The sequence below is a fragment of the Microcaecilia unicolor genome, chromosome 4 (genome assembly GCF_901765095.1).
Source record: "Microcaecilia unicolor chromosome 4, aMicUni1.1, whole genome shotgun sequence".
NCBI lineage: Eukaryota > Metazoa > Chordata > Amphibia > Gymnophiona > Siphonopidae > Microcaecilia > Microcaecilia unicolor.
Genome location: NC_044034.1, coordinates 235,678,370 through 235,698,071, shown reverse-complemented (window position 1 = coordinate 235,698,071; position 19,702 = coordinate 235,678,370). Strand labels below are relative to the sequence as shown.

Sequence of the window (19,702 nt, the reverse complement as noted above, 5' to 3'; positions counted from 1 at the left end):
AGTTAACAAAAAGCATAGAAAAAACTGGTGCAACAGAAATCTGTAGATTAAAGAGTTGGAAATGGTCACTCATGTTGTAACTGGCTGTGAAGCTTTGATGGCAGAAAGTTTCTGTACAGAAATACACTAGTTGTCCTGTGTCATCCATTAAAAAGTTAAATAACATCACTGTACTGGAAAAGCACTGGGATCATGACCCTAAGAGAATTATGGAGAATGAAGAGGTTACAGCCACAGTGGACATCCCCATTCCATTAAATAAAAAGTTGGTTGAAAAGAAACTGAACATGGGCAAGGCCGAGCTTATCGTCTTTCCACCCAAAACCACTTCTCCTCTTCCTTTCAGTCAATAACACCCTCATCCTCCCCGTCTCATCGGCCCGCAAACTCAGAGTCATCTTCGACTCCTCCCTCTCCTTCTCTGCACATATCCAGCAGATAACCAAGACCTGTCGCTTCTTTCTCTTTAACATCAGCAAAATTCGCCCTTTCCTCTCTGAGCACACCACCCGAACTCTCGTCCACTCTCTCATTACCTCTCGCCTTGACTACTGCAACCTACTCCTCACTGGCTCCCACTTAACCATCTATCCCCCCTTCAATCCGTGCGTAACTCTGCTGCACGTCTTATATTCCGCCTGGACCGATATGCTCATATCACCCCTCTCCTCAAGTCACTTCACTGGCTTCCGATCAGGTACCGCATACAGTTCAAGCTTCTCCTTCTAAACTACAAATGCACTCAGTCCACAGCCCCTCATTACCTCTCTACCCTCATCTCCCCTTACGTTCCCACCCGAAACCTCCGCTCACAGGACAAATCCCTCCTCTCAATACCCTTCTCCACCACCGCCAACTCCAGGCTCCGCCCTTTCTGCCTCGCCTCACCCTATACTTGGAATAAACTTCCTGAGCCCATTCGCCAAGCCCCCTCCCTGCCCATCTTCAAATCTTTGCTCAAAGCACATCTCTTTAATGTCGCCTTCGGCACCTAACCTTTATGCCTCTATTCAGGAAATCTAGACTGCCCCAATTTGACTGCCCTATTTGACTGACTGTACACTTGCCCTTTAGATTGTAAGCTCCTTGAGCAGGGACTGTCCTTCTCTGTTAAACTGTACAGCGCTGCGTAACCCTAGTAGCGCTTTAGAAATGTTAAGTAGTATATAGTGGTGAAAGAGAAAACATACAAGAACACCACTGATCATAGAGGTGTCATCTCAAGCAATTATTCTAGGGCTCTTTTACTAAGGTGTGTAAATTAGAACTACTGCCCGGCTACCGCATGCCCCGGGTGGTAATTCTAATTTTGACGTACATCCAAAACATGTAGCAGAAAATAATTTCTATTTTCTGCCATGTGGCACCAATGGGCGGTAATTGGAAGTATGCGCGCTGATGATTACAGCCCGGTTAACTTGTGAGACCTAACAGCTAAGCCAATGGGTTGCGGTACAGTCTCAGGCCCAAAATGGACGTGCACAGATTTTTATTTTGCTGCACGCCCTTTTTCGGCCAAAAAAAGGCCTTTTTTGAAAGGGCACTGAAAAATTGTCCTGCACGCGTTCAATACATGCGCCTACACCAGCGCAGGCCATTATTCGACACGCCTTAGTAAAAGGGCCCCTCTGTGAATTGTGTAGACAGAGAAAACATTTTCAAGTACCACAAAATGGAGTCTGAGATCACAAAAATGTGGCAGAAGAATACAGAAATACTTCTTTGTTTTGGGTACCTGATTAAAAGGAATTTTTAAGCACACCTGGATAAGTTGCATATACATGTAGCATCTTATGAACTCCAGAGGGAAGCTTTCTTTGGCATGATGCATGTACACGATGAGTGTTAGCAGTAAATCTGATAGACTGAGAACATATTCCACATACCCTGGCATTAGCATTAGACCCCAGCCATCCCCAACCCAAGCCCCAGTCCCAACCTCAGCATCAGTCCCCTGCCAGCCCCAGCCACAAATCCAAACTTAGCATCATTTGCAGTCCCAGCCCCCTCTCCCACATAAGTACGTAAGTATTGCCATACTGGGAAAGACCAAAGGTCCATCAAGCCCAGCATCCTGTTTCAAACAGTGGCCAATGCAGGTCACATATACCTGGCAAGATCCCAAACAAGTACAAAACATTTTATACTGCTTATTCCAGAAATAGTGGATTTTCCCCAAGTCCATTTAATAATGGTCTATGGACTTTTCCTTTAGGAAGCCGTCCAAACCTTTTTAAAACTCCGCTAAGCTAATCGCCTTTACCACATTCTCTGGCAACAAATTCCAGAGTTTAATTACACGATGAGTGAAAAAATATTTTCTCTGATTCGTTTTAAATTTACTACATTGTAGCTTCATCGCATGCCCCCTAGTCCTAGTATTTTTGGAAAGCGTAAACAGACGCTTCACATCTACCCGTTCAACTCTATCATATCTCCCCTCAGCCGCCTTTTCTCCAAGCTAAAGAGCCCTAGCTGCTTTAGCCTTTCCTCATAGGGAAGTCGTTCCATCTCCTTTATCATTTTCGTCACCCTTCTCTGCACCCTTTTCTAATTCTACTATATCTTTTCTGAGATGCGGCGACCAGAATTTAACACAATATTCAAGGTGCGGTCACACCATGGAGGGATACAAAGGCATTATAACATCCTCATTTTTGTTTTCCATTCCTTTCCTAATAATACCTAACATTCTATTTGCTTTCTTAGCCACAGCAGCACACTGAGCAGAAGGTTTCAACGTTACATCAACGACGACACCTAGATCTCTTTCTTGGTCTGTGACTAACGTGGAACCTTGCATGACATAGCTATAATTGAGGTTCCTCTTTCCCACATGCATCACTTTGCACTTGCTCACATTAAACGTCATCTGCCATTTAAACGCCCAGTCTCCCAGTCTCGTAAGGTCCTCTTGTAATTTTTCACAGTCCTCCCACAATTTAACGACTATAATAACTTTGTGTCATCAGCAAATGTAATTACCTCACTAGTTACTCCCATATCTAGGTCATTTATAAATATGTTAAAAAGCAGCGATCCCAGCACAGACCCCTGGGGAACCCCACTAACTACCCTTCTCCATTGAGAATACTGACCATTTAACCCTACTCTCTGTTTTCTATCTTTTAACCAGTTTTTAATCCACAATAGAACACTAACTCCTATCCCATGACTCTCCAATTTCCTCTGGAGTCTTTCATGAGGTACTTTGTCAAACGCCTTCTGAAAATCCAGATACACAATATCAACCGACTCACCTTTATCCACATGTTTGTTCACCCCTTCAAAGAAATGTAGTAGATCGGTGAGGCAAGATTTCCCTTCACTAAATCCATGTTGACTTTGTCTCATTAATCCATGCTCTAGTTCTAGTTTCAATCCTCTGAAAATGCTGAACCCAGCAGCAGGCATTTGTTGTTTTCCTCCATTGCTCTGCTTTTCTAATGCTCCTACTAGCTGCCTGCACTAGGGCTGTTTTGAAACAGTAAACAAGCCACTTCCTGCTTCAAATTGGCCCCAATGCAGGTATATAGTAGTGAGTTTGATCAGACCAGTAGAGGGAAGCAACAAGCTACTGCCACTAGAACAGGTGAGCTGGTGAAGCAGACTTTCAGTGCTTTCGGCCATTAAAACGGCCCTGGAACACTGAAACTTATGGAGCAATCAGCACTATAAATATATTGCTGAATATAAGGGCAAAACTATTTTTTTCAGTCTGAAGTAGGAATAAATGTTATTATACTGGTTTAGTGTGAGTGTTTCTACATACCTGTTTAAGTTTCTTTAAATCTTCATCAAGTTCCAAATTGTCCAAAATAACAGCCACAAAGAGACTTAATAAAATCTGTAAAATAAATGAAACATCATTTTAAAAATGTGTATTTTAAAGTTACTTGCATTTGGCAGATCTAGTGCTATTCTAAAATCACATACAGGGTTATTTATAAACAGTGTACAATAATGGGGCAATTCCTCAACTGGTCGATTTAATTTAAATGCCCCAAGGCCATGTGGTAGGAACCAATTCTATATTGGCACCTTGGCACCCAGGTTCCATTATAGAATACTAGCATAACCTGGCATTGATACACCTAAAACTTACATATCTGCACTTAGAGCAGCTATAGAGCTGCTGTAACTGTGAGTGCCTAAATGGAACATTGACATGCATAACATAACCTAGGGGATCTTTTACTAAGGCGCACTCACATTTTCAGCGTGCGCTAAAATTGTGGGCACGCTAAATGTTAGAGATGCCCATAGGAATGCATTGGCACCTCTAACATTTAGCGCACCTACAATTTTAGTGAGTGCACCTTAGCAGAAGACCCCATAAGTTATGTGTGTAACTGGGAGCTCTGCCTATGTCCCACCCATGCTCTACCCATGTATATACCTCCTTTCATTTATGCTCGATATATGTAAGAAAAGCCATTACAGAATAGTGCTTTTGTGGGTAAAAAGGGAAATTCTATAATCTATGCATACACATTTACATACTCCTTACATGTGCCCGTGTCTAAAATACTAACAATTAAATGCTAAGTGTACACTTACCTGTGAAAGTGCCACCAGGACACCTAAGCATGATTCAGTAACAGTGAGCCTGTATACTGGCTACATACAGCCATCTATCCACTCTCACACTAGATATTCAATATTTCTCTATTGTACAGCACGGCATGCTGTATTCGGCAGCAGCAATTTATTCATTGTGACTGTCAGTTTACTATAGATGTGAATTACATAGAGCGGCATAATCAAACGGGGCGCCCATGTTTTCCTGAGGACGTCCTCGCAGGACGTCCCCGCGAAGGGGCGGGGAAACCCGTATTATCGAAACAAAATGGGTGTCCATCTTTCGTTTCGATTATACGGTCAGGGACTCCCAAATCTCAACATTTAGGTCGACCTTAGAGATGGTTGTCCCTGATTTTCGGTGATAATGGAAACCGAGGATGCCCATCTCAGAAACGACCAAATCCAGGCCATTTGGTCATGGGAGGAGCCAGCATTCATGGTGCACTGGTCCCCCTCACATGAAAGGACACCAACCAGGCACCCTAGGGGGCACTGCAGTGGACTTCAGAAAAAGCTCCCAGGTGCATAGTTCCCTTACCTTGTGTGCTGAGCCCCCCAACCCCCCCCCCCCCCCCCAAAACCCACTCCCCACAACTGTACACCATAGCCCTTAGGGATGAAGGGGGGCACCTAGACGTGGGTACAGTGGGTTTCTGGTGGGTTTTGGAGGGCTCACATTTACCAACCCAAGTGTAACAGGTAGGGGGGGAGATGGGCCTGGGTCATTTAGGGCATATTTTTGTGGCTTGGTCGTAAAAAAAAAAAGGAACAAGTAAAGTTGTCCAAGTGTTTGTCAGGGACACCCTTCTTTTTTCCATTATCGGCCGAGGATGCCCATGTGTTAAGTACACCTCAGTCCCGCCTTCGTTATGCTTCCAACATGCCCCCGTGAACTTTGGTCATCCCCGCAACGGTAAGCAGTTGAGGACGCCCAAAATCGGCTTTCGAATATGCCGATTTGGGCGACCCTGTGAGAAGGATGCCCATCTTGTGATTTGTGTCGAACGATGGGTGTCCTTCTCTTTCGAAAATAAGCCTGATAATATCCTACTTCATTGCAACAATTTTAGGGGGTCTTTTACTAAGCTGCGGTAGTGTTTTTAGCTCACGGTAGAAATCAGCTGGCGCTAAACACCGAGATGCCCATTGTATTCCTATGAGCATCTCGGGGGTTTACCGCCAGTTGATTTCTACTGAGAGCTAAAAATGGTACTGCAGCTTAGTAAAAGATCCCCTTAGTACTGTGTTTGTCAAAATATGGAGAGGTACTGGGGAGCGGCAGAGTGAATGCACTTATAGGTCAATAAGAGAAGTTTGAACTGAATGCGGAAACGGATAGGGAGCCAGTGAAATGACTTAAGGAGAGGGCTAATGTGAGCATAGCGACTTTGGTGGAAAATGAGTCGCGCAGCAGAGTTTTGGACTGATTGAAGAGATGGCTAAGAGGTAGGCCAGTGAGAAGCAGGTTACAATAATCAAGATGAGAGGTGATAAGAGTGTGGATAAGAGTTCTGGTAGAGTGCTCAGAGATGAAGGATGGATTTTGCTGATGTTATAGAGAAAGAAACAACAGGTTTTGGCAATCTGCTGAATGTGAGCAGAGAAGGAGAGAGAGAGGAGTCAAAGATGACCCCAAGGTTACGAGCTGATAAGACAGGGAGAATGATAGTGTCATCCACAGAAATAGAGAAAAGGGGGAGAGGAGAGGTAGGTTTAGGGGGAAAGATGAGAAGCTCGGTTTTGGCCATGTTAAGTTTCAGATGACGTTGAGACATCCAGGCAGCAATATCAGATAGGCAGGCTGAAACTTTAGTCTGGATGCTGGTTGAGATTTCGGGGGTAGAGAGGTAGATTTGGGAGTCATCAGCATAGAGATGGTATTGAAAGCCATGTGATGATATCAGAGAGCCAAGGGAAGAAGTGTAGATGGAGAACAGGAGAGGACCGAGAACAGAACCTTGAGGCACACCGATTGGTAGAGGGCTAGAAATGGAAGAGGGTCCACCAGAGTGTACACTAAAGGTGCGAAGCAAGAGGTAGGAGGAGAACCAGGAAAGAACAGAACCCTGGAATCCAAATGAATCTTACTTAATTCATTAATTCATCATGTTTTAAACTTGTTTTCTTATAGTACCTTATTGATGTACTGCGTTTTTATCTTGTATTTGTTAGATATCCATATTTATTTGCATATTCATATTTATTTACATCTTTTTTATATCATACAAGGCTCCTGACGGAGGTACGTCAGTCGCAACATGGCCATGTCAAGTCTTTTGATAATATGTGAGTCTTTCGACAATAGATCTGCAGCACTTTGGAAGCACACACACTTAGGCCCTGTTTTACCACAGCAGGTAAAAGGTAGGTCTTTCTTTTTGGAAAAATAGCCTCACGGCTATTTCGGGGTGGGGGAGGAGGAGCACTTACTGCCACCCACTGAGGTGGCGATAAGGGTTCCTGCTCTAACCTGGCGGTAACTGGGTAGTGCGCGGCACTACTTCATTACCTCCAGGTATACACCGGCGCTACAACAAGCTTCCAGGCAGCCACAGCAGGGCCAAGCATAGACAGCCTGGAAGTTCAGCACAGCAGCCTCAGTCCAAGAAGTCTCCAGTGGAGGGGTGAGATCTGAGGGGCCTGTAAGGGGGTGGACTTGCTAGGAAAGGAGAGGAGGGACCTAGGTGACACAGCCATGCCCAGACATTGACCTAGCTAAGAAACTGGGAGGAGCTTACAGCTACTACCTTGGCAAGCAAGACTGAAAGGGCATGAAAGGTGAGAAAGACTATAAATCATTGGTTCTAAAGATTTGAGTTATAGACCAATGCTGTTGGTTTAAGTGCACAAGTACTGGGTTAAGTATAAGTATCAAGACTGTTGAAATTCATTGGTGTTTGTTTATGGTAACTGAATTGATGTGCTAAGAAATCCTTTTTTCTTAGATGCATAAGACAGTGTAAATAAGAAGTCTATGTAAACAGTTCAATAAAACCTGTTTAATTTATAAGCCAGCCCTGTTCACAGAAGTCTTTTGGATTTTTCCTGGGGGGGGGGGAGAAGAAGTTAAATCCATCTGTAAACACTTTTCTTCCTCAGGTGGAGGCAACAAGCACCAAGTGAGTAGGGGACCGATGGAGACTGCCTTTGGGAGGCTCCAGCTAGGTTGGGCCCCGGATCCAGGAGCTCCCTGTAAGGAGGTGTTACACATGTGAGACTGATGTTCGTTTGAGACATTCTGATGTGAACGGCCCCATTCTGACTTGGATGTCCTTTTGAAAATGCCCCTCAATATCAGCATAATGCCAATGAAACACCTAATAGACAAGCATTAGATCATTCAAGTAACATAGATAAGCTTTTCCTACAGTACAATGAAAGATCTTACTATGTAGCTGAGGGGCTAAGTGCAGCTATATAAATGGGAATAAGCTTGAGACAGGTATTTGCAAGTTACTAATTTTAAAAATATATTTAAATGCAATTTTACAATTTGTTGAAGGATTTTTCACTGTTGATGTCTATAAGCCACAATTTTGTTGAGAAACATTGGTGGCTATGCCTATGGCCTTTTCCCTCCTATTAAACAAGTTTGATGATGTTTTTATTTATGGTGCAAGAATAGGTTGATGCCCTTTCTGCCACTCATAGTCAATTTTCCTGGAATTGGAGGTATTGCTAACTAGCCTCTGTGGCTCAGTCACAAACCTCCAGTCAGTAACCGGCAAGGTTGCAGATTCAATTTTCAGCAAGACTTATATATGTAAAACCCTTCTTTATGATTTTATTGCACGCATAAAAGTGTGGGTGTTGCAAATACTTTTATGCTGACCCATGTGTAGGTGTGTTCAGCAAAAGAGTTTGAGTGAAGCATGAAGTTGTGATATATATATATATATATATATATATATATATATATATATATATATGCATGTACTTTATATGTGACTATTCACATCTACTCCTGAGCTTATGTAAATCTATACAGCTTCAAGTTAGGAGCAATTTTTGATGCGTTGCCCCTAACATTTTATAAAAACACATAGGCCCCTATATGTATTTATAAAATAGCCCTGAAATAGGGGTCTACTTGGCCTTTACACATAAGCAACCGGTTAAAAAACTGTGCTCTATATCTTTAGTTTATGTGCTAGCTTAGTACTTGGAACTAGTCCTTGCTTTTAACCATCCAAAGTAAATAAATCATTATCTAAGTACTCATAATTACTTTTACTTGTACTTCTCAGTACATTTAAATCCTAATTTGAAATACAATAAATGTGAAATAGCACTAAAAAATGAAAATAACTATATATTAGGAACAAAAAAATTAATAACAGGGTTGCTAGGGAAATACTGTAGTTCTGCATTGAGTGATTCAGTAGGCAACCTATCCCTTTTGTTCTGAGAATTATGAGCTCATTTTAGCTATTATGGCACTTAGCAGCTTAGCACAATCTTGTACCAGGTAGTTATTTAATTTTATTCTTATATTTCCCTGTATGCATGAAATTAAGTAATCATGCTGCACACAGTTTATGAAGCAATGAACATCTGAGATTTAGTAAACACTAGAGTATATCTAGCAAAACGTGAAAGCTATTTTTCTACGTACAAACTATACCCAGTCAAATAAGATTGCTACTACACATGAAATTTACAATTAAAAGAAAATGCAGTTATAATTTGAGTGGGTTATTCATGAATTAGAAGCAAGATGTTCCATCCAGATAGCTTAGTTTCCAGGATGCATGTGACACCATGGCACATTTCACTTTTTACAAATAAATCAAGTTGGAGTGAAACAATATCAAACAAAGAAAATCAATAAACACAAATTGTTTGTGTTATAATAACCAATGAGGTAAGAGCTGCCCATTGATTCTCCATATACTTAAAAGACCACAGAGAAGAGAACATCTATTTGGCTGGAGTGTGCTGCTGGTGGTAGTTGTGTGCAGACACAGATGCGGACAGTTGGACTGCTGATGTCAGCTGGGGGGCCTTGTGCTGTATATCATCTTGCCCCTATTGCGGAAAGTCCAGAACATCTATTTGACTGGAGTGTGTTGCTGGTGGTAATCGAGTGGTCTATATCATCTTGCCCCTACAAGGAATGCAGCCAGGGGTGTATGCCCAAAGGGTCACACCACACCCCTTTGGTGCTCTTTTGGTGCCTTTGAGGAGCCATATACTCTTGTTTCTAATGGGGAAAAGGAAGTGGCACTTTGTGTCATCGGTCTCCAGTGGTTAAAGGTACCATGGATAAACCTCTTCAAACTTTGAGTACTAGTTCTCCTAGAGAAGCCTCTCTCACGTCAAGCAAATGAACCCCACCCCCTCAACCTATGATTAATAACGATGGGATGTCACGTTCTGAAGCAGGCTCGGTATTGTCCCTGGGGGATTCTTCGACTCCGGGGACACCCATTCCAATTTCTTCTAACTTAACTGATAAGGTTAACACTTTCTCTTCTGCATTGGTTCCATTTAAATTACCATCTGTGGTCCAATCAGATACTATATCGATTCCTTCATTGGACATTTCTTTAAAGGATGTTTGGGCAGCTGTTACAAAAATGGATTCTAATCTTCAAAGTACTTAAAGTAAATTTTGTAAATTTACAGAAGATGATGTTAATGAGATTAAAGCCCATCAGGAAAAACTGGTTTCGTCTGATCAAAAGTGCTCTACTATGAAAGCCCAATTTTCAACTTTATTGTCACGTCTGTGGCCGTGACCACCCTCAGACTTACCTCATTTCTGGGGGCCAGCAGCTGTGCTGGCTTCTGCTTGTCTCTGTGTCTGTCTCTGTCTTAGTTTCTCTCTGGCTCTGTGTGCTGATTGCCTTACTGGACCTCAGCTGTGTGGGCTATGCCTCTTCCAAGATGGCTGCCGCCTCCTCTATGCCAGTATCCAAGATGGCTCCTGCTTGTCCTTCCTGTGGGCTCACTTCCTCTGTGTGTCAAGCCTCTGTTTGGAGGCAAGGAACTTCCTGCTTCTGTCCTGCTGATGGTGACTCATCAGTGAGTTCCTTTATAAGGAAGGCCTGTGCTTGCAGTCAGGGCCTTCGCATGGTGTCATTGTCTGGTGTCATGCCCAGAGGCCTACAGGTTAGTCAGTGTGTTGCTGCGCTGCTTCTAAGCCTGTCTTCTGTGTGGGCTTCTTGCTCTTCTGTTTTGTACCTGTGGGCTGCTTTCACTTCTGTTTAGGACCTGTGGGCTGCTTGCCCTTCTGTGTGGGCTGGTGCCCTTCTGTTTCCAGTACCTGTGGGCTGGTTGCCCTTCTGCGTGGGCTGCTATCCCTTCTGCCTTTAGTCTGTGTTTGGAGCCTGCTGTTCAGCCTTGGTTTCCCCGTCTGTGTTTGCAGCCTGCCCTACTCCCTGCTTGTATATTCTGTATGCACATCCTGAACCTTGTATATCCTGTGTGCACATCCTGGTCCCTGCTTGTTCGTCCTGAGTCCTGGTTTTGGCTAGCTAGGGTTATCCGGCTTTCCGCTCTGCCTAGCTGCCATCTTCCCTGTGTGCACATCCTGAACCTTGTATATCCTGTGTGCACATCCTGGTCCCTGCTTGTTCGTCCTGAGTCCTGGTTTTGGCTAGCTAGGGTTATCCGGCTTTCCGCTCTGCCTAGCTGCCATCTTCCCTGTGTGCACATCCTGAACCTTGTAGATCCTGTGTGCACATCCTGGTCCTTGCTTGTTCGTCCTGAGTCCTGGTTTTGGCTAGCTAGTGTTATCCGGCTTTCCACTCTGCCTAGCTACCTTCTGTCCCGTGTGTCTACCTTGTACCTTGCTTGTATATCCTGTGTGCTTATCCGGATCCCTGCTTATGTATCCTGATTCCTGTATCTGTCTAGCTAGCGTGTATCTTCTGGGGGATTTATCCTGTTACCTGCCTCGACCTAGCTAGTGGGTTTGCCCTGTGGGTATTCCCTGTCTCCCCTTTTTCCCTGCTTGCATGTCTGCCCTAGTCCCTGCTCCTGATAAGCTTCTGTCTGTCTAGTCTGTCCGGTGTGTCTGGCTTAGCGGCTGTGTGCAGCGCTTAGTGCAGTCTAGTATAACTTGTTCCCTCATGTTTCCTAGACCTGGGGCGGGTGCTCTGGATTCCAGTTCCACCTTGTCCTGCAAGCCCTGCTGGCCGCCTGCATGCTGGAGCTCAACTCCAGCGGAACGGTGGCTAAGTGCAGGTGAAGAGGTTCCTGTTCTGCTAGTTCCAGTTGCCTGCTCCCAGTCCAGAGGTCCAGTCCGGCCCTTCCGTGTGTTCCGCTCCAGGGTGGTCTTGCCTGCCTCTGCCGCTCCTCGGCAGGGGTCCAAGGACTCACTATTCCCAGTTCCGCCTCGAGGACCTGAAAGCATGCCAAGGCCCTCGAGAACGCGACATTTATAAACAGCTTATCTGTTGTAGTGAAAGATAATTTAAATATGTGTAGGCGATTGGAAAACACAAAGAATGCATTCAGGGTCTGTAATTTAATGATTTTGAATTTCCCTCTCATGCACTATTTGGCACCTTTAGAGTAATTGACTATGTATTTTAAAGATATTTTATAACTTCCTATACAGGATATGCATATTATATTCCCAGGGGTACCAGGATTGAGCATGCTGAAGGGAATATGGATTCAACCTCTTCACCTGACAGTTGGATTTAACTAAGTTCATACTCCATGATATTCAGCTGTCGGCAGGAAGTGTGGTTAGCTACCGCCGCAAGTGCTGACTCCGAATATTCAATGCTGGGCCGTATCCGGTGACTGGCGTTAAATGTTCAGTTTAAGTTTTGGGGCGTGGCAACTTAACTGACTTTAAGCGAATATTCAGCATTAGCCAGTTAACAGCATTTAAAGATAGGTCTGCTATTAAAGCGGCCTATCTTAAACGCTCAATTTAGCCGGTTTAGCACTGAATGTTTGCGCTTGGACGGCTAAGTCACACGACATAGACAGTTAGCAGCTAGCTGCTAAGCACTAACATTCAGCAGAGATAACCAGCTATCTCACGCTGAATATTAGCGCTTAGCTAGCTAAGTGCTATTTTGCTGCCAGGAGCCATTCCTGGCTGGTTAAAAGTGCTGAATATCGGGCCCTTATAATTTTCACATGATTCAATAACTTTATTTGTGACTTTACTTGTGACTTTTCAGAAAGTAGAATAGAAAATGATGATATTAAAAACTTATTTTAAGAAGAAACAGGATGTGTTTTGTGGACAATCTGTAACAATATTTCCAGGTGTATCTAAAATGACACAACAGAGATGGAAGGAGTTCCTACAGCTTAAATCTCGTGTTTTGGCTACAGGGGGGACTTTCTTCTTGAAGTTTCCTTACTACTACTACTACTACTACTACTATTTAGCATTTCTATAGCGCTACAAGGCGTACGCAGCGCTGCACAAACATAGAAGAAAGACAGTCCCTGCTCAAAGAGCTTACAATCTAATAGACAAAAAATAAATAAAGTAAGCAAATCAAATCAATTAACGTGAACGGGAAGGAAGAGAGAAGGGTAGGTGGAGGCGAGTGGTTACAAGTGGTACGAGTCAAAAGCAATGTTAAAGAGGTGGGCTTTCAGTCTAGATTTAAAGGTGGCCAAGGATGGGGCAAGACATAGGGGCTCAGGAAGTTTATTCCAGGCGTAGGGTGCAGTTTCCTTGTAAATGTTTGATTACATATGGGAATAGTACTTATACTATTTTCAAACCAAGTCAGTTGGAATCTTATTTAAATGAGCATCAGATTTTTTAATCTGTAGCTCTGGAGTAATGTTATTTTAGATAGCTTGAGGAAGAATTAAATAGGATTCTACTATGTTTGGTTCTTTTTGTCTGCATAAGTGATTTATTATGTTACTCAGATTTCCCGTTTTCTCATTACACCACTCAATTAAGATGTTCCAATAATGTGGGCTAGTTGCTTTAGTAATTTGATTGAATGCTTTCTTTTTTCTCTGGCTATATGATATTGTATGCATTTCCCCAAATATGCTTTATTGCTATATTGTTCTTTTAAAATCAATTTTAAAAAAAGACCATAGTGGTCTGCTATAACTTTGCAAAGAGTCACTGTTGGTTTGAATTACACTGTTTCGACTACAGTTACTTGTTAAATTACTATAATATATTGGAGTTTATTTCTCCTATGATGTGTTGCTTTGCTTTAAGCTCATTTAAGCTGACATAGAGGGGCATAATCGAATGGGGGCGGCCATCTATAAGGGCAGCCATTTCTAATGACGGCCCTGTCAAGCGGCGTACCCAACTGTATTATCAAAACAAGATGGCCATCTTTCGTTTCGATAATACAGTCGGGGCCGGCCAAATCTCAACATTTGGGCCACCCTTAGAGATCGCCAGCATTAGAGATGGCCGCCATTGGTTTTCGCCGAATGGAAACTAATGGCGGCCATCTCAAACCTGGCCAAATCCAAGCCATTTGGTTGTGGGAGGAGTCAGCATTCGTAGTGCACTGGTCCCCCTCACATGCCAGGACACCAACCAGGCACCCTAGGGGGCACTGCAGTGGACATCACAAATTGCTCCCAGCTACATAGCTCCCATACCTTGGGTGCTGAGCCCACCAAATCCCCCTCCCAAATCCCCCCCCCAAACCCCACTACCTGCAACTGTACACCACTACCATAGCCCTTAGGAATGAAGGGGGGCTACATGTGGGTACAGTGGGTTTTTTTTTTTGGGGGGGGGGGTTGGAGGGCTCCCATTTATCACCACAAGTGTAACAGGTAGGGGGGGATGGGCCTGGGTTTCCATTCGGCGAAAACCAATGGTGGCCATCTCTAACGCTGGTGACCCTCAGGGGGAGGAATGCTGGCTTCGGCCTAACCCCTGGTAAGCCTTTCCTCAGCTGAGAGGTGCCCAGCTCTATCACCGGCTGCCTTTCAGGTGCTGTGGAGGACTTGCAGCTCATCTGCATATCCTTACAGCCTTCTCTGGGGTGACACCCAGGTCCACTCCGATCCACTCAGGGCCTCTGCTCTAGGTGCCGCGTGCCTAACGGCGCGCGGGGCATTTTTCTCTTTATATCTAATCTTCTTCCCAGTTGCTAAAGTACCTCAGTCATTTATGGCCCCTATTCACATTCTCTTCCTAGCCTTGTCCCTTCCTAATCTTTTCCCTCACCCCCTACCTCTCTCCGCTACAGGAACTCACTGCCCATCCATCGACTTCATCACCTCACCTTCTCTCCTACCCTCTTCCTCCCTCTTGGCTTTTAATCTCCGCCTCTTTCTTCCGTCCATTTTGCCTTCCCCATTCCACCTAAATACCCCTCGCCTTCGACGCCTTCGTGGCCACACCTCTCCTACTCTCCTCCGCTCTCTTTTACTCCTTCTCTTACTCTCAGCCGGTGACATCAATCCCAATCCTGGCCCCCCTCACCAACTATTATCCCAACTCTACAGATCTCACCGCAACCTCTCTAACCTCATCTCCATTTCTCTACTCCCCTCCTTTTCTCTGCCCTTCTCTTGCGCCCTATGGAATGCCCGCTCTATCTGTAACAAACTCGCCTATATCCAGGACCTCTTTATCTCGCGTCACCTCCATCTGCTCGCAATAACAGAAACCTGGCTCTGCCCTGATGACTCTGCTTCAGTCGCAGCCCTGTGCCATGGCGGTTATCTATTTTCACATACTCCTCGCCCTGCTGGCCGTGGGGGCAGTTGGACTACTTCTCTCTCCCTCCTCCAAATTTCAACCCCTTCTTCCACCTCAATCTCACTGTTTTTCCTCCTTTGAAGTCCACTCTATCCGCATTTTCTCTCCTCTGCCTCTTCGAATAGCGGTCATTTATCGCCCCCCTGATAAGTCCCTTTCATCCTTTCTCAGTGACTTTGACGCCTGGCTTGCCTTCTTCCATGATCCTTCCTCCCCCTCTCTCATCCTTGGTGACTTTAATATTCCTGCTAATGATCCTTCCAACTCTTATATTTCCAAGTTACTCGCTTTAACGTCCTCCTTTAATCTCCAACTATGCTCCACCTCCCCCACTCATCAAAATGGTCACTGTCTTGATCTCATCTTCTCCTCCAATTGTTCACCCTCTAGTTTCCTTGCCTCTGATCTTCCCTCCTCTGAGCACCATCTTATAACTTTCACACTTAAATCTCCTCACTCCCAGTCCCGTCCTATCTTATCTAATTTATCTAGGAATTTTCATGATATTGACCCTTCATCTCTATCCTCCCATGTTTCAAACCTCCTCTCTACTGTGGCACCATCCACGTCTGTCAACGAGGCTGTTTCTTCTTACAACAATACTCTATCCTCTGCCTTAGACACTCTTGCACCTTTGATGACCCGCCCTGTAAGGCGTACACAACCCCAACCTTGGCTGACTTCTAATATCCGCTACCTACGTTCCTGTACCCGCTCCGCCGAACGCCTCTGGCGGGAATCTCAGGCCCTTGCTGATTTCTTACACTTTAAGTTCATGCTGACCTCCTTCCAATCTGCTCTTTTACGTGCCAAACAGGATTATTATATCCAACTGACCAACTCTCTTGGCTCTAATCCTCGACTTCTCTTCACCACATTGAACTCTCTCCTCAAGGTGCCCCCTCCCCCAACCCCCCCTTCATTATCTCCTCAGACCCTTGCTGAATTCTTTCACAACAAGGTTCAAAAGATAAACCTTGCTTTCTCTACCTCACCACCTCTCCCTCCACTAGTCCGTTCCCCTCTCTCTCCTTCCCCTCATTCCCTTTCCTCCTTTCCTGAAGTTACTATTGAGGAAACTACACTTCTCCTTTCTTCCTCAAAATGTACCACCTGTTCCTCTGATCCCATTCCCACCCACCTTCTTAATGCTATCTCTCCTGCTCTTATTCCTTTTATCTGTCACTTTCTCAACCTCTCACTTTCCACTGCGACTGTCCCTGATGCCTTTAAACATGCTGTGGTCACACCTCTCCTTAAGAAGTCTTCACTCGGCCCTACTTGTCCCTCTAATTACCGACCCATCTCCCTCCTTCCTTTTCTCTCCAAATTACTTGAGCGTGCTGTTCACCGCCGCTGCCTTGATTTTCTCTCCTCACATGCTATTCTTGACCCACTACAATCTGGTTTTCGCCCTCTCCACTCAACCGAAACTGCACTTACTAAAGTCTCCAATGACCTATTACTAGCTAAATCCAGAGGTCAATATTCCATCCTCATTCTTCTTGATCTTTCCGCTGCTTTTGACACTGTCGATCACAGCATACTTCTCGATACCCTGTCCTCACTTGGATTCCAGGGCTCTGTCCTTTCCTGGTTCTCTTCCTACCTCTCCCTTCCTCCTTAGTGTTCACTCTGGTGGATCCTCTTCTACTTCTATCCCTCTGCCTGTCGGCTTACCTCAGGGTTCTGTTCTTGGTCCCCTCCTCTTTTCTATCTACACTTCTTCCCTTGGTTCATTAATCTCATCCCATGGCTTTTCCTACCATCTCTATGCTGATGACTCCCAAATCTACCTTTCTACCCCTGATATCTCACCTTGCATCCAAACCAAAGATACAGCGTGCTTGTTTGACATTGCTGTCTGGATGTCTCAACGCCACCTGAAATTAAATATGACCAAAACCGAGCTTCTCATTTTCCCCCCCAAACCCACCTCCCCGCTCCCCCCGTTTTCTATTTCTGTTGATGGCTCTCTCATTCTCCCTGTCTCCTCAGCTCGAAACCTTGGGGTCATCTTTGACTCTTCTCTCTCCTTCTCTGCTCATATCCAGCAGATTGCCAAGACCTGTCGTTTCTTTCTTTACAACATCCGTAAAATCCGCCCCTTTCTTTCCGAGCACTCTACCAAAACCCTCATCCACACCCTTGTCACCTCTCGTTTAGACTACTGCAATCTGCTTCTTGCTGGCCTCCCACTTAGTCACCTCTCCCCACTCCAGTTGGTTCAAAACTCTGCTGCCCGTCTCATCTTCCGCCAGGGTCGTTTTACTCATACTACCCCTCTCCTCAAGACCCTTCACTGGCTCCCTATCCGTTTTCGCATCCTGTTCAAACTTCTTCTACTAACCTATAAATGTACTCACTCTGCTGCTCCCCAGTATCTCTCCACACTCGTCCTTCCCTACACCCCTTCCTGTGCACTCCGCTCCATGGATAAATCCTTCTTATCTGTTCCCTTCTCCACTACTGCCAACTCCAGACTTCGCGCCTTCTGTCTCGCTGCACCCTACGCCTGGAATAAACTTCCTGAGCCCCTACGTCTTGCCCCATCCTTGGCCACCTTTAAATCTAGACTGAAAGCCCACCTTTTTAACATTGCTTTTGACTCATAACCACTTGTAACCACTCGCCTCCACCTACCCTCCTCTCTTCCTTCCCGTTCACATTAATTGATTTGATTTGCTTACTTTATTTATTTTTTGTCTATTAGATTGTAAGCTCTTTGAGCAGGGACTGTCTTTCTTCTATGTTTGTGCAGCGCTGCGTACGCCTTGTAGCGCTATAGAAATGCTAAATAGTAGTAGTAGTAGTAGTAACAAGTAGGGGGGATGGGCCTGGGTTCGCCTGCCTGAAGTGCACTACACCCACTAAAAACTGCTCCAGGGACCTGCATACTGCTGCCATGGAGCTGGGAATGACATTTGAGGCTGGCATAGAGGCTGGCAAAAAAATGTATTTAAATTTTTTTTTTTGGGTGGGAGGGGGTTGGTGACCACTGGGGGAGTAAGGGGAGGTGATCCCCAATTTCCTCCGGTGGTCATCTGGTCAGTTTGGGCACCTATTCGAGGTTTGGTCATGAACAAAAAGGGACCAAGTAAAGTCGGCCAAATGCTCGTCAGGGCCGGCCTTCTTTTTTCCATTATCGGCCCGAGGCCGGCCATCTCTTAACCATGCCCCCATCCCGCCTTCGGTACACTGCCGACACGCCCCCTTGAACTTTGGCCGGCCCTGCGACGGAAAGTAGTTGAAGCCGGCCAAAATCGGCTTTCGATTATACCGATTTGGCCGGCATTAGGAGAAAGCAGACCATCTCCCGATTTGTGTCGGATGATGGCCGCCCTTCTCTTTCGAAAATAAGCAGGATAACTACATAAGAGCTGGTTGAATTACACAAAAGCTAAGGGTTTTTTTTTCCTCCACTATAGTTTTTTAAGTATATGAATAATCAAAGGGCAGTTCTATTAGCTATTATAACTTTAAAAATTTGCATTTCACATTTCTCCATTTCACAAACTTGAGTTTGCTATTCTGTATGCGGGGTTGTATTAGTGGTTGTGTGGTGTATATGGCATGTATATGTGGTTGTCGGTAGGTCTTTTTGGAAGAGGTTTCTGTGTGTGGCTCTCTCACTATGCCTGGAAAGTTGAGATATATATGGAGCTTGGGGATGTGGACTATGGAGGGCAGAGTTGGAGAGGGGAAGAGAAGAGAGGATGTGGGTGTGGGTGAGGGATATGTGAAGGTATACAGTTGTGAGCGGGTACATATGCATGTGTATTTGGGTATACAGTAAATAAGGATTGAATGTGAAGGGAGGGTGTATGTGGATTGTTATAAAAAAATGAGGACAGGGGTGTTGCATGTGGAATGCATGTGAATATGTGTGTCTGTTTATCTCTGTGATGGGGGCCTGCACAGCACAATCTTTCTCCCTTTCATTCTTTTCCATGTTTGGTTCTTCTACCCATATGTATTTGGGTATACAGTATATAGGGATTGAACGTGAAGGGAGGGTGTATGTGGATTATTATAAAAAAAATGAGGGCAGGGGTGTTGTATGTGGAGTGCATGTGAATGTGTCTGTCTGTCTGTCTCTGTGATGAGGATCTGCATCTTTCCCCTTTCATTCTTTTCCATGTTTGGTTCTTCTATCTTTTCAACCTCATGATGACTCCACTAGCCAAGACCTTATCCACCCAAGGCCTCAACCCATTTATCTACGCTGATGACGTTACATTATACATCCCCTACAAACACGATCTGGCAGAAATCACCAACGCAATCAAGCTCAGCCTAAACATCATGGACTCATGGGCAAATGAATTCCAATTAAAACTCAATACAGAAAAAACACACTGTCTCATCATCTCATCCCAATACAATACATACAAACCTACAAACATTAACACCCCAGGATACACCCTCCCTATCTCAGAC

The 19,702-nt window shown here is 44.7% G+C and overlaps 1 protein-coding gene across 1 annotated transcript in view; it reads right to left on the bottom strand.

The window, feature by feature from the left end:
• NALCN (sodium leak channel, non-selective) overlaps positions 1 to 19,702 on the bottom strand; it is a 690,956-nt gene that overhangs the window by 412,377 nt on the left and 258,877 nt on the right. Inside the window, 1 exon segment of the mRNA XM_030201343.1 lies at positions 3,773 to 3,847. Within this exon segment, the coding sequence (XP_030057203.1) occupies positions 3,773 to 3,847 (75 nt within the window).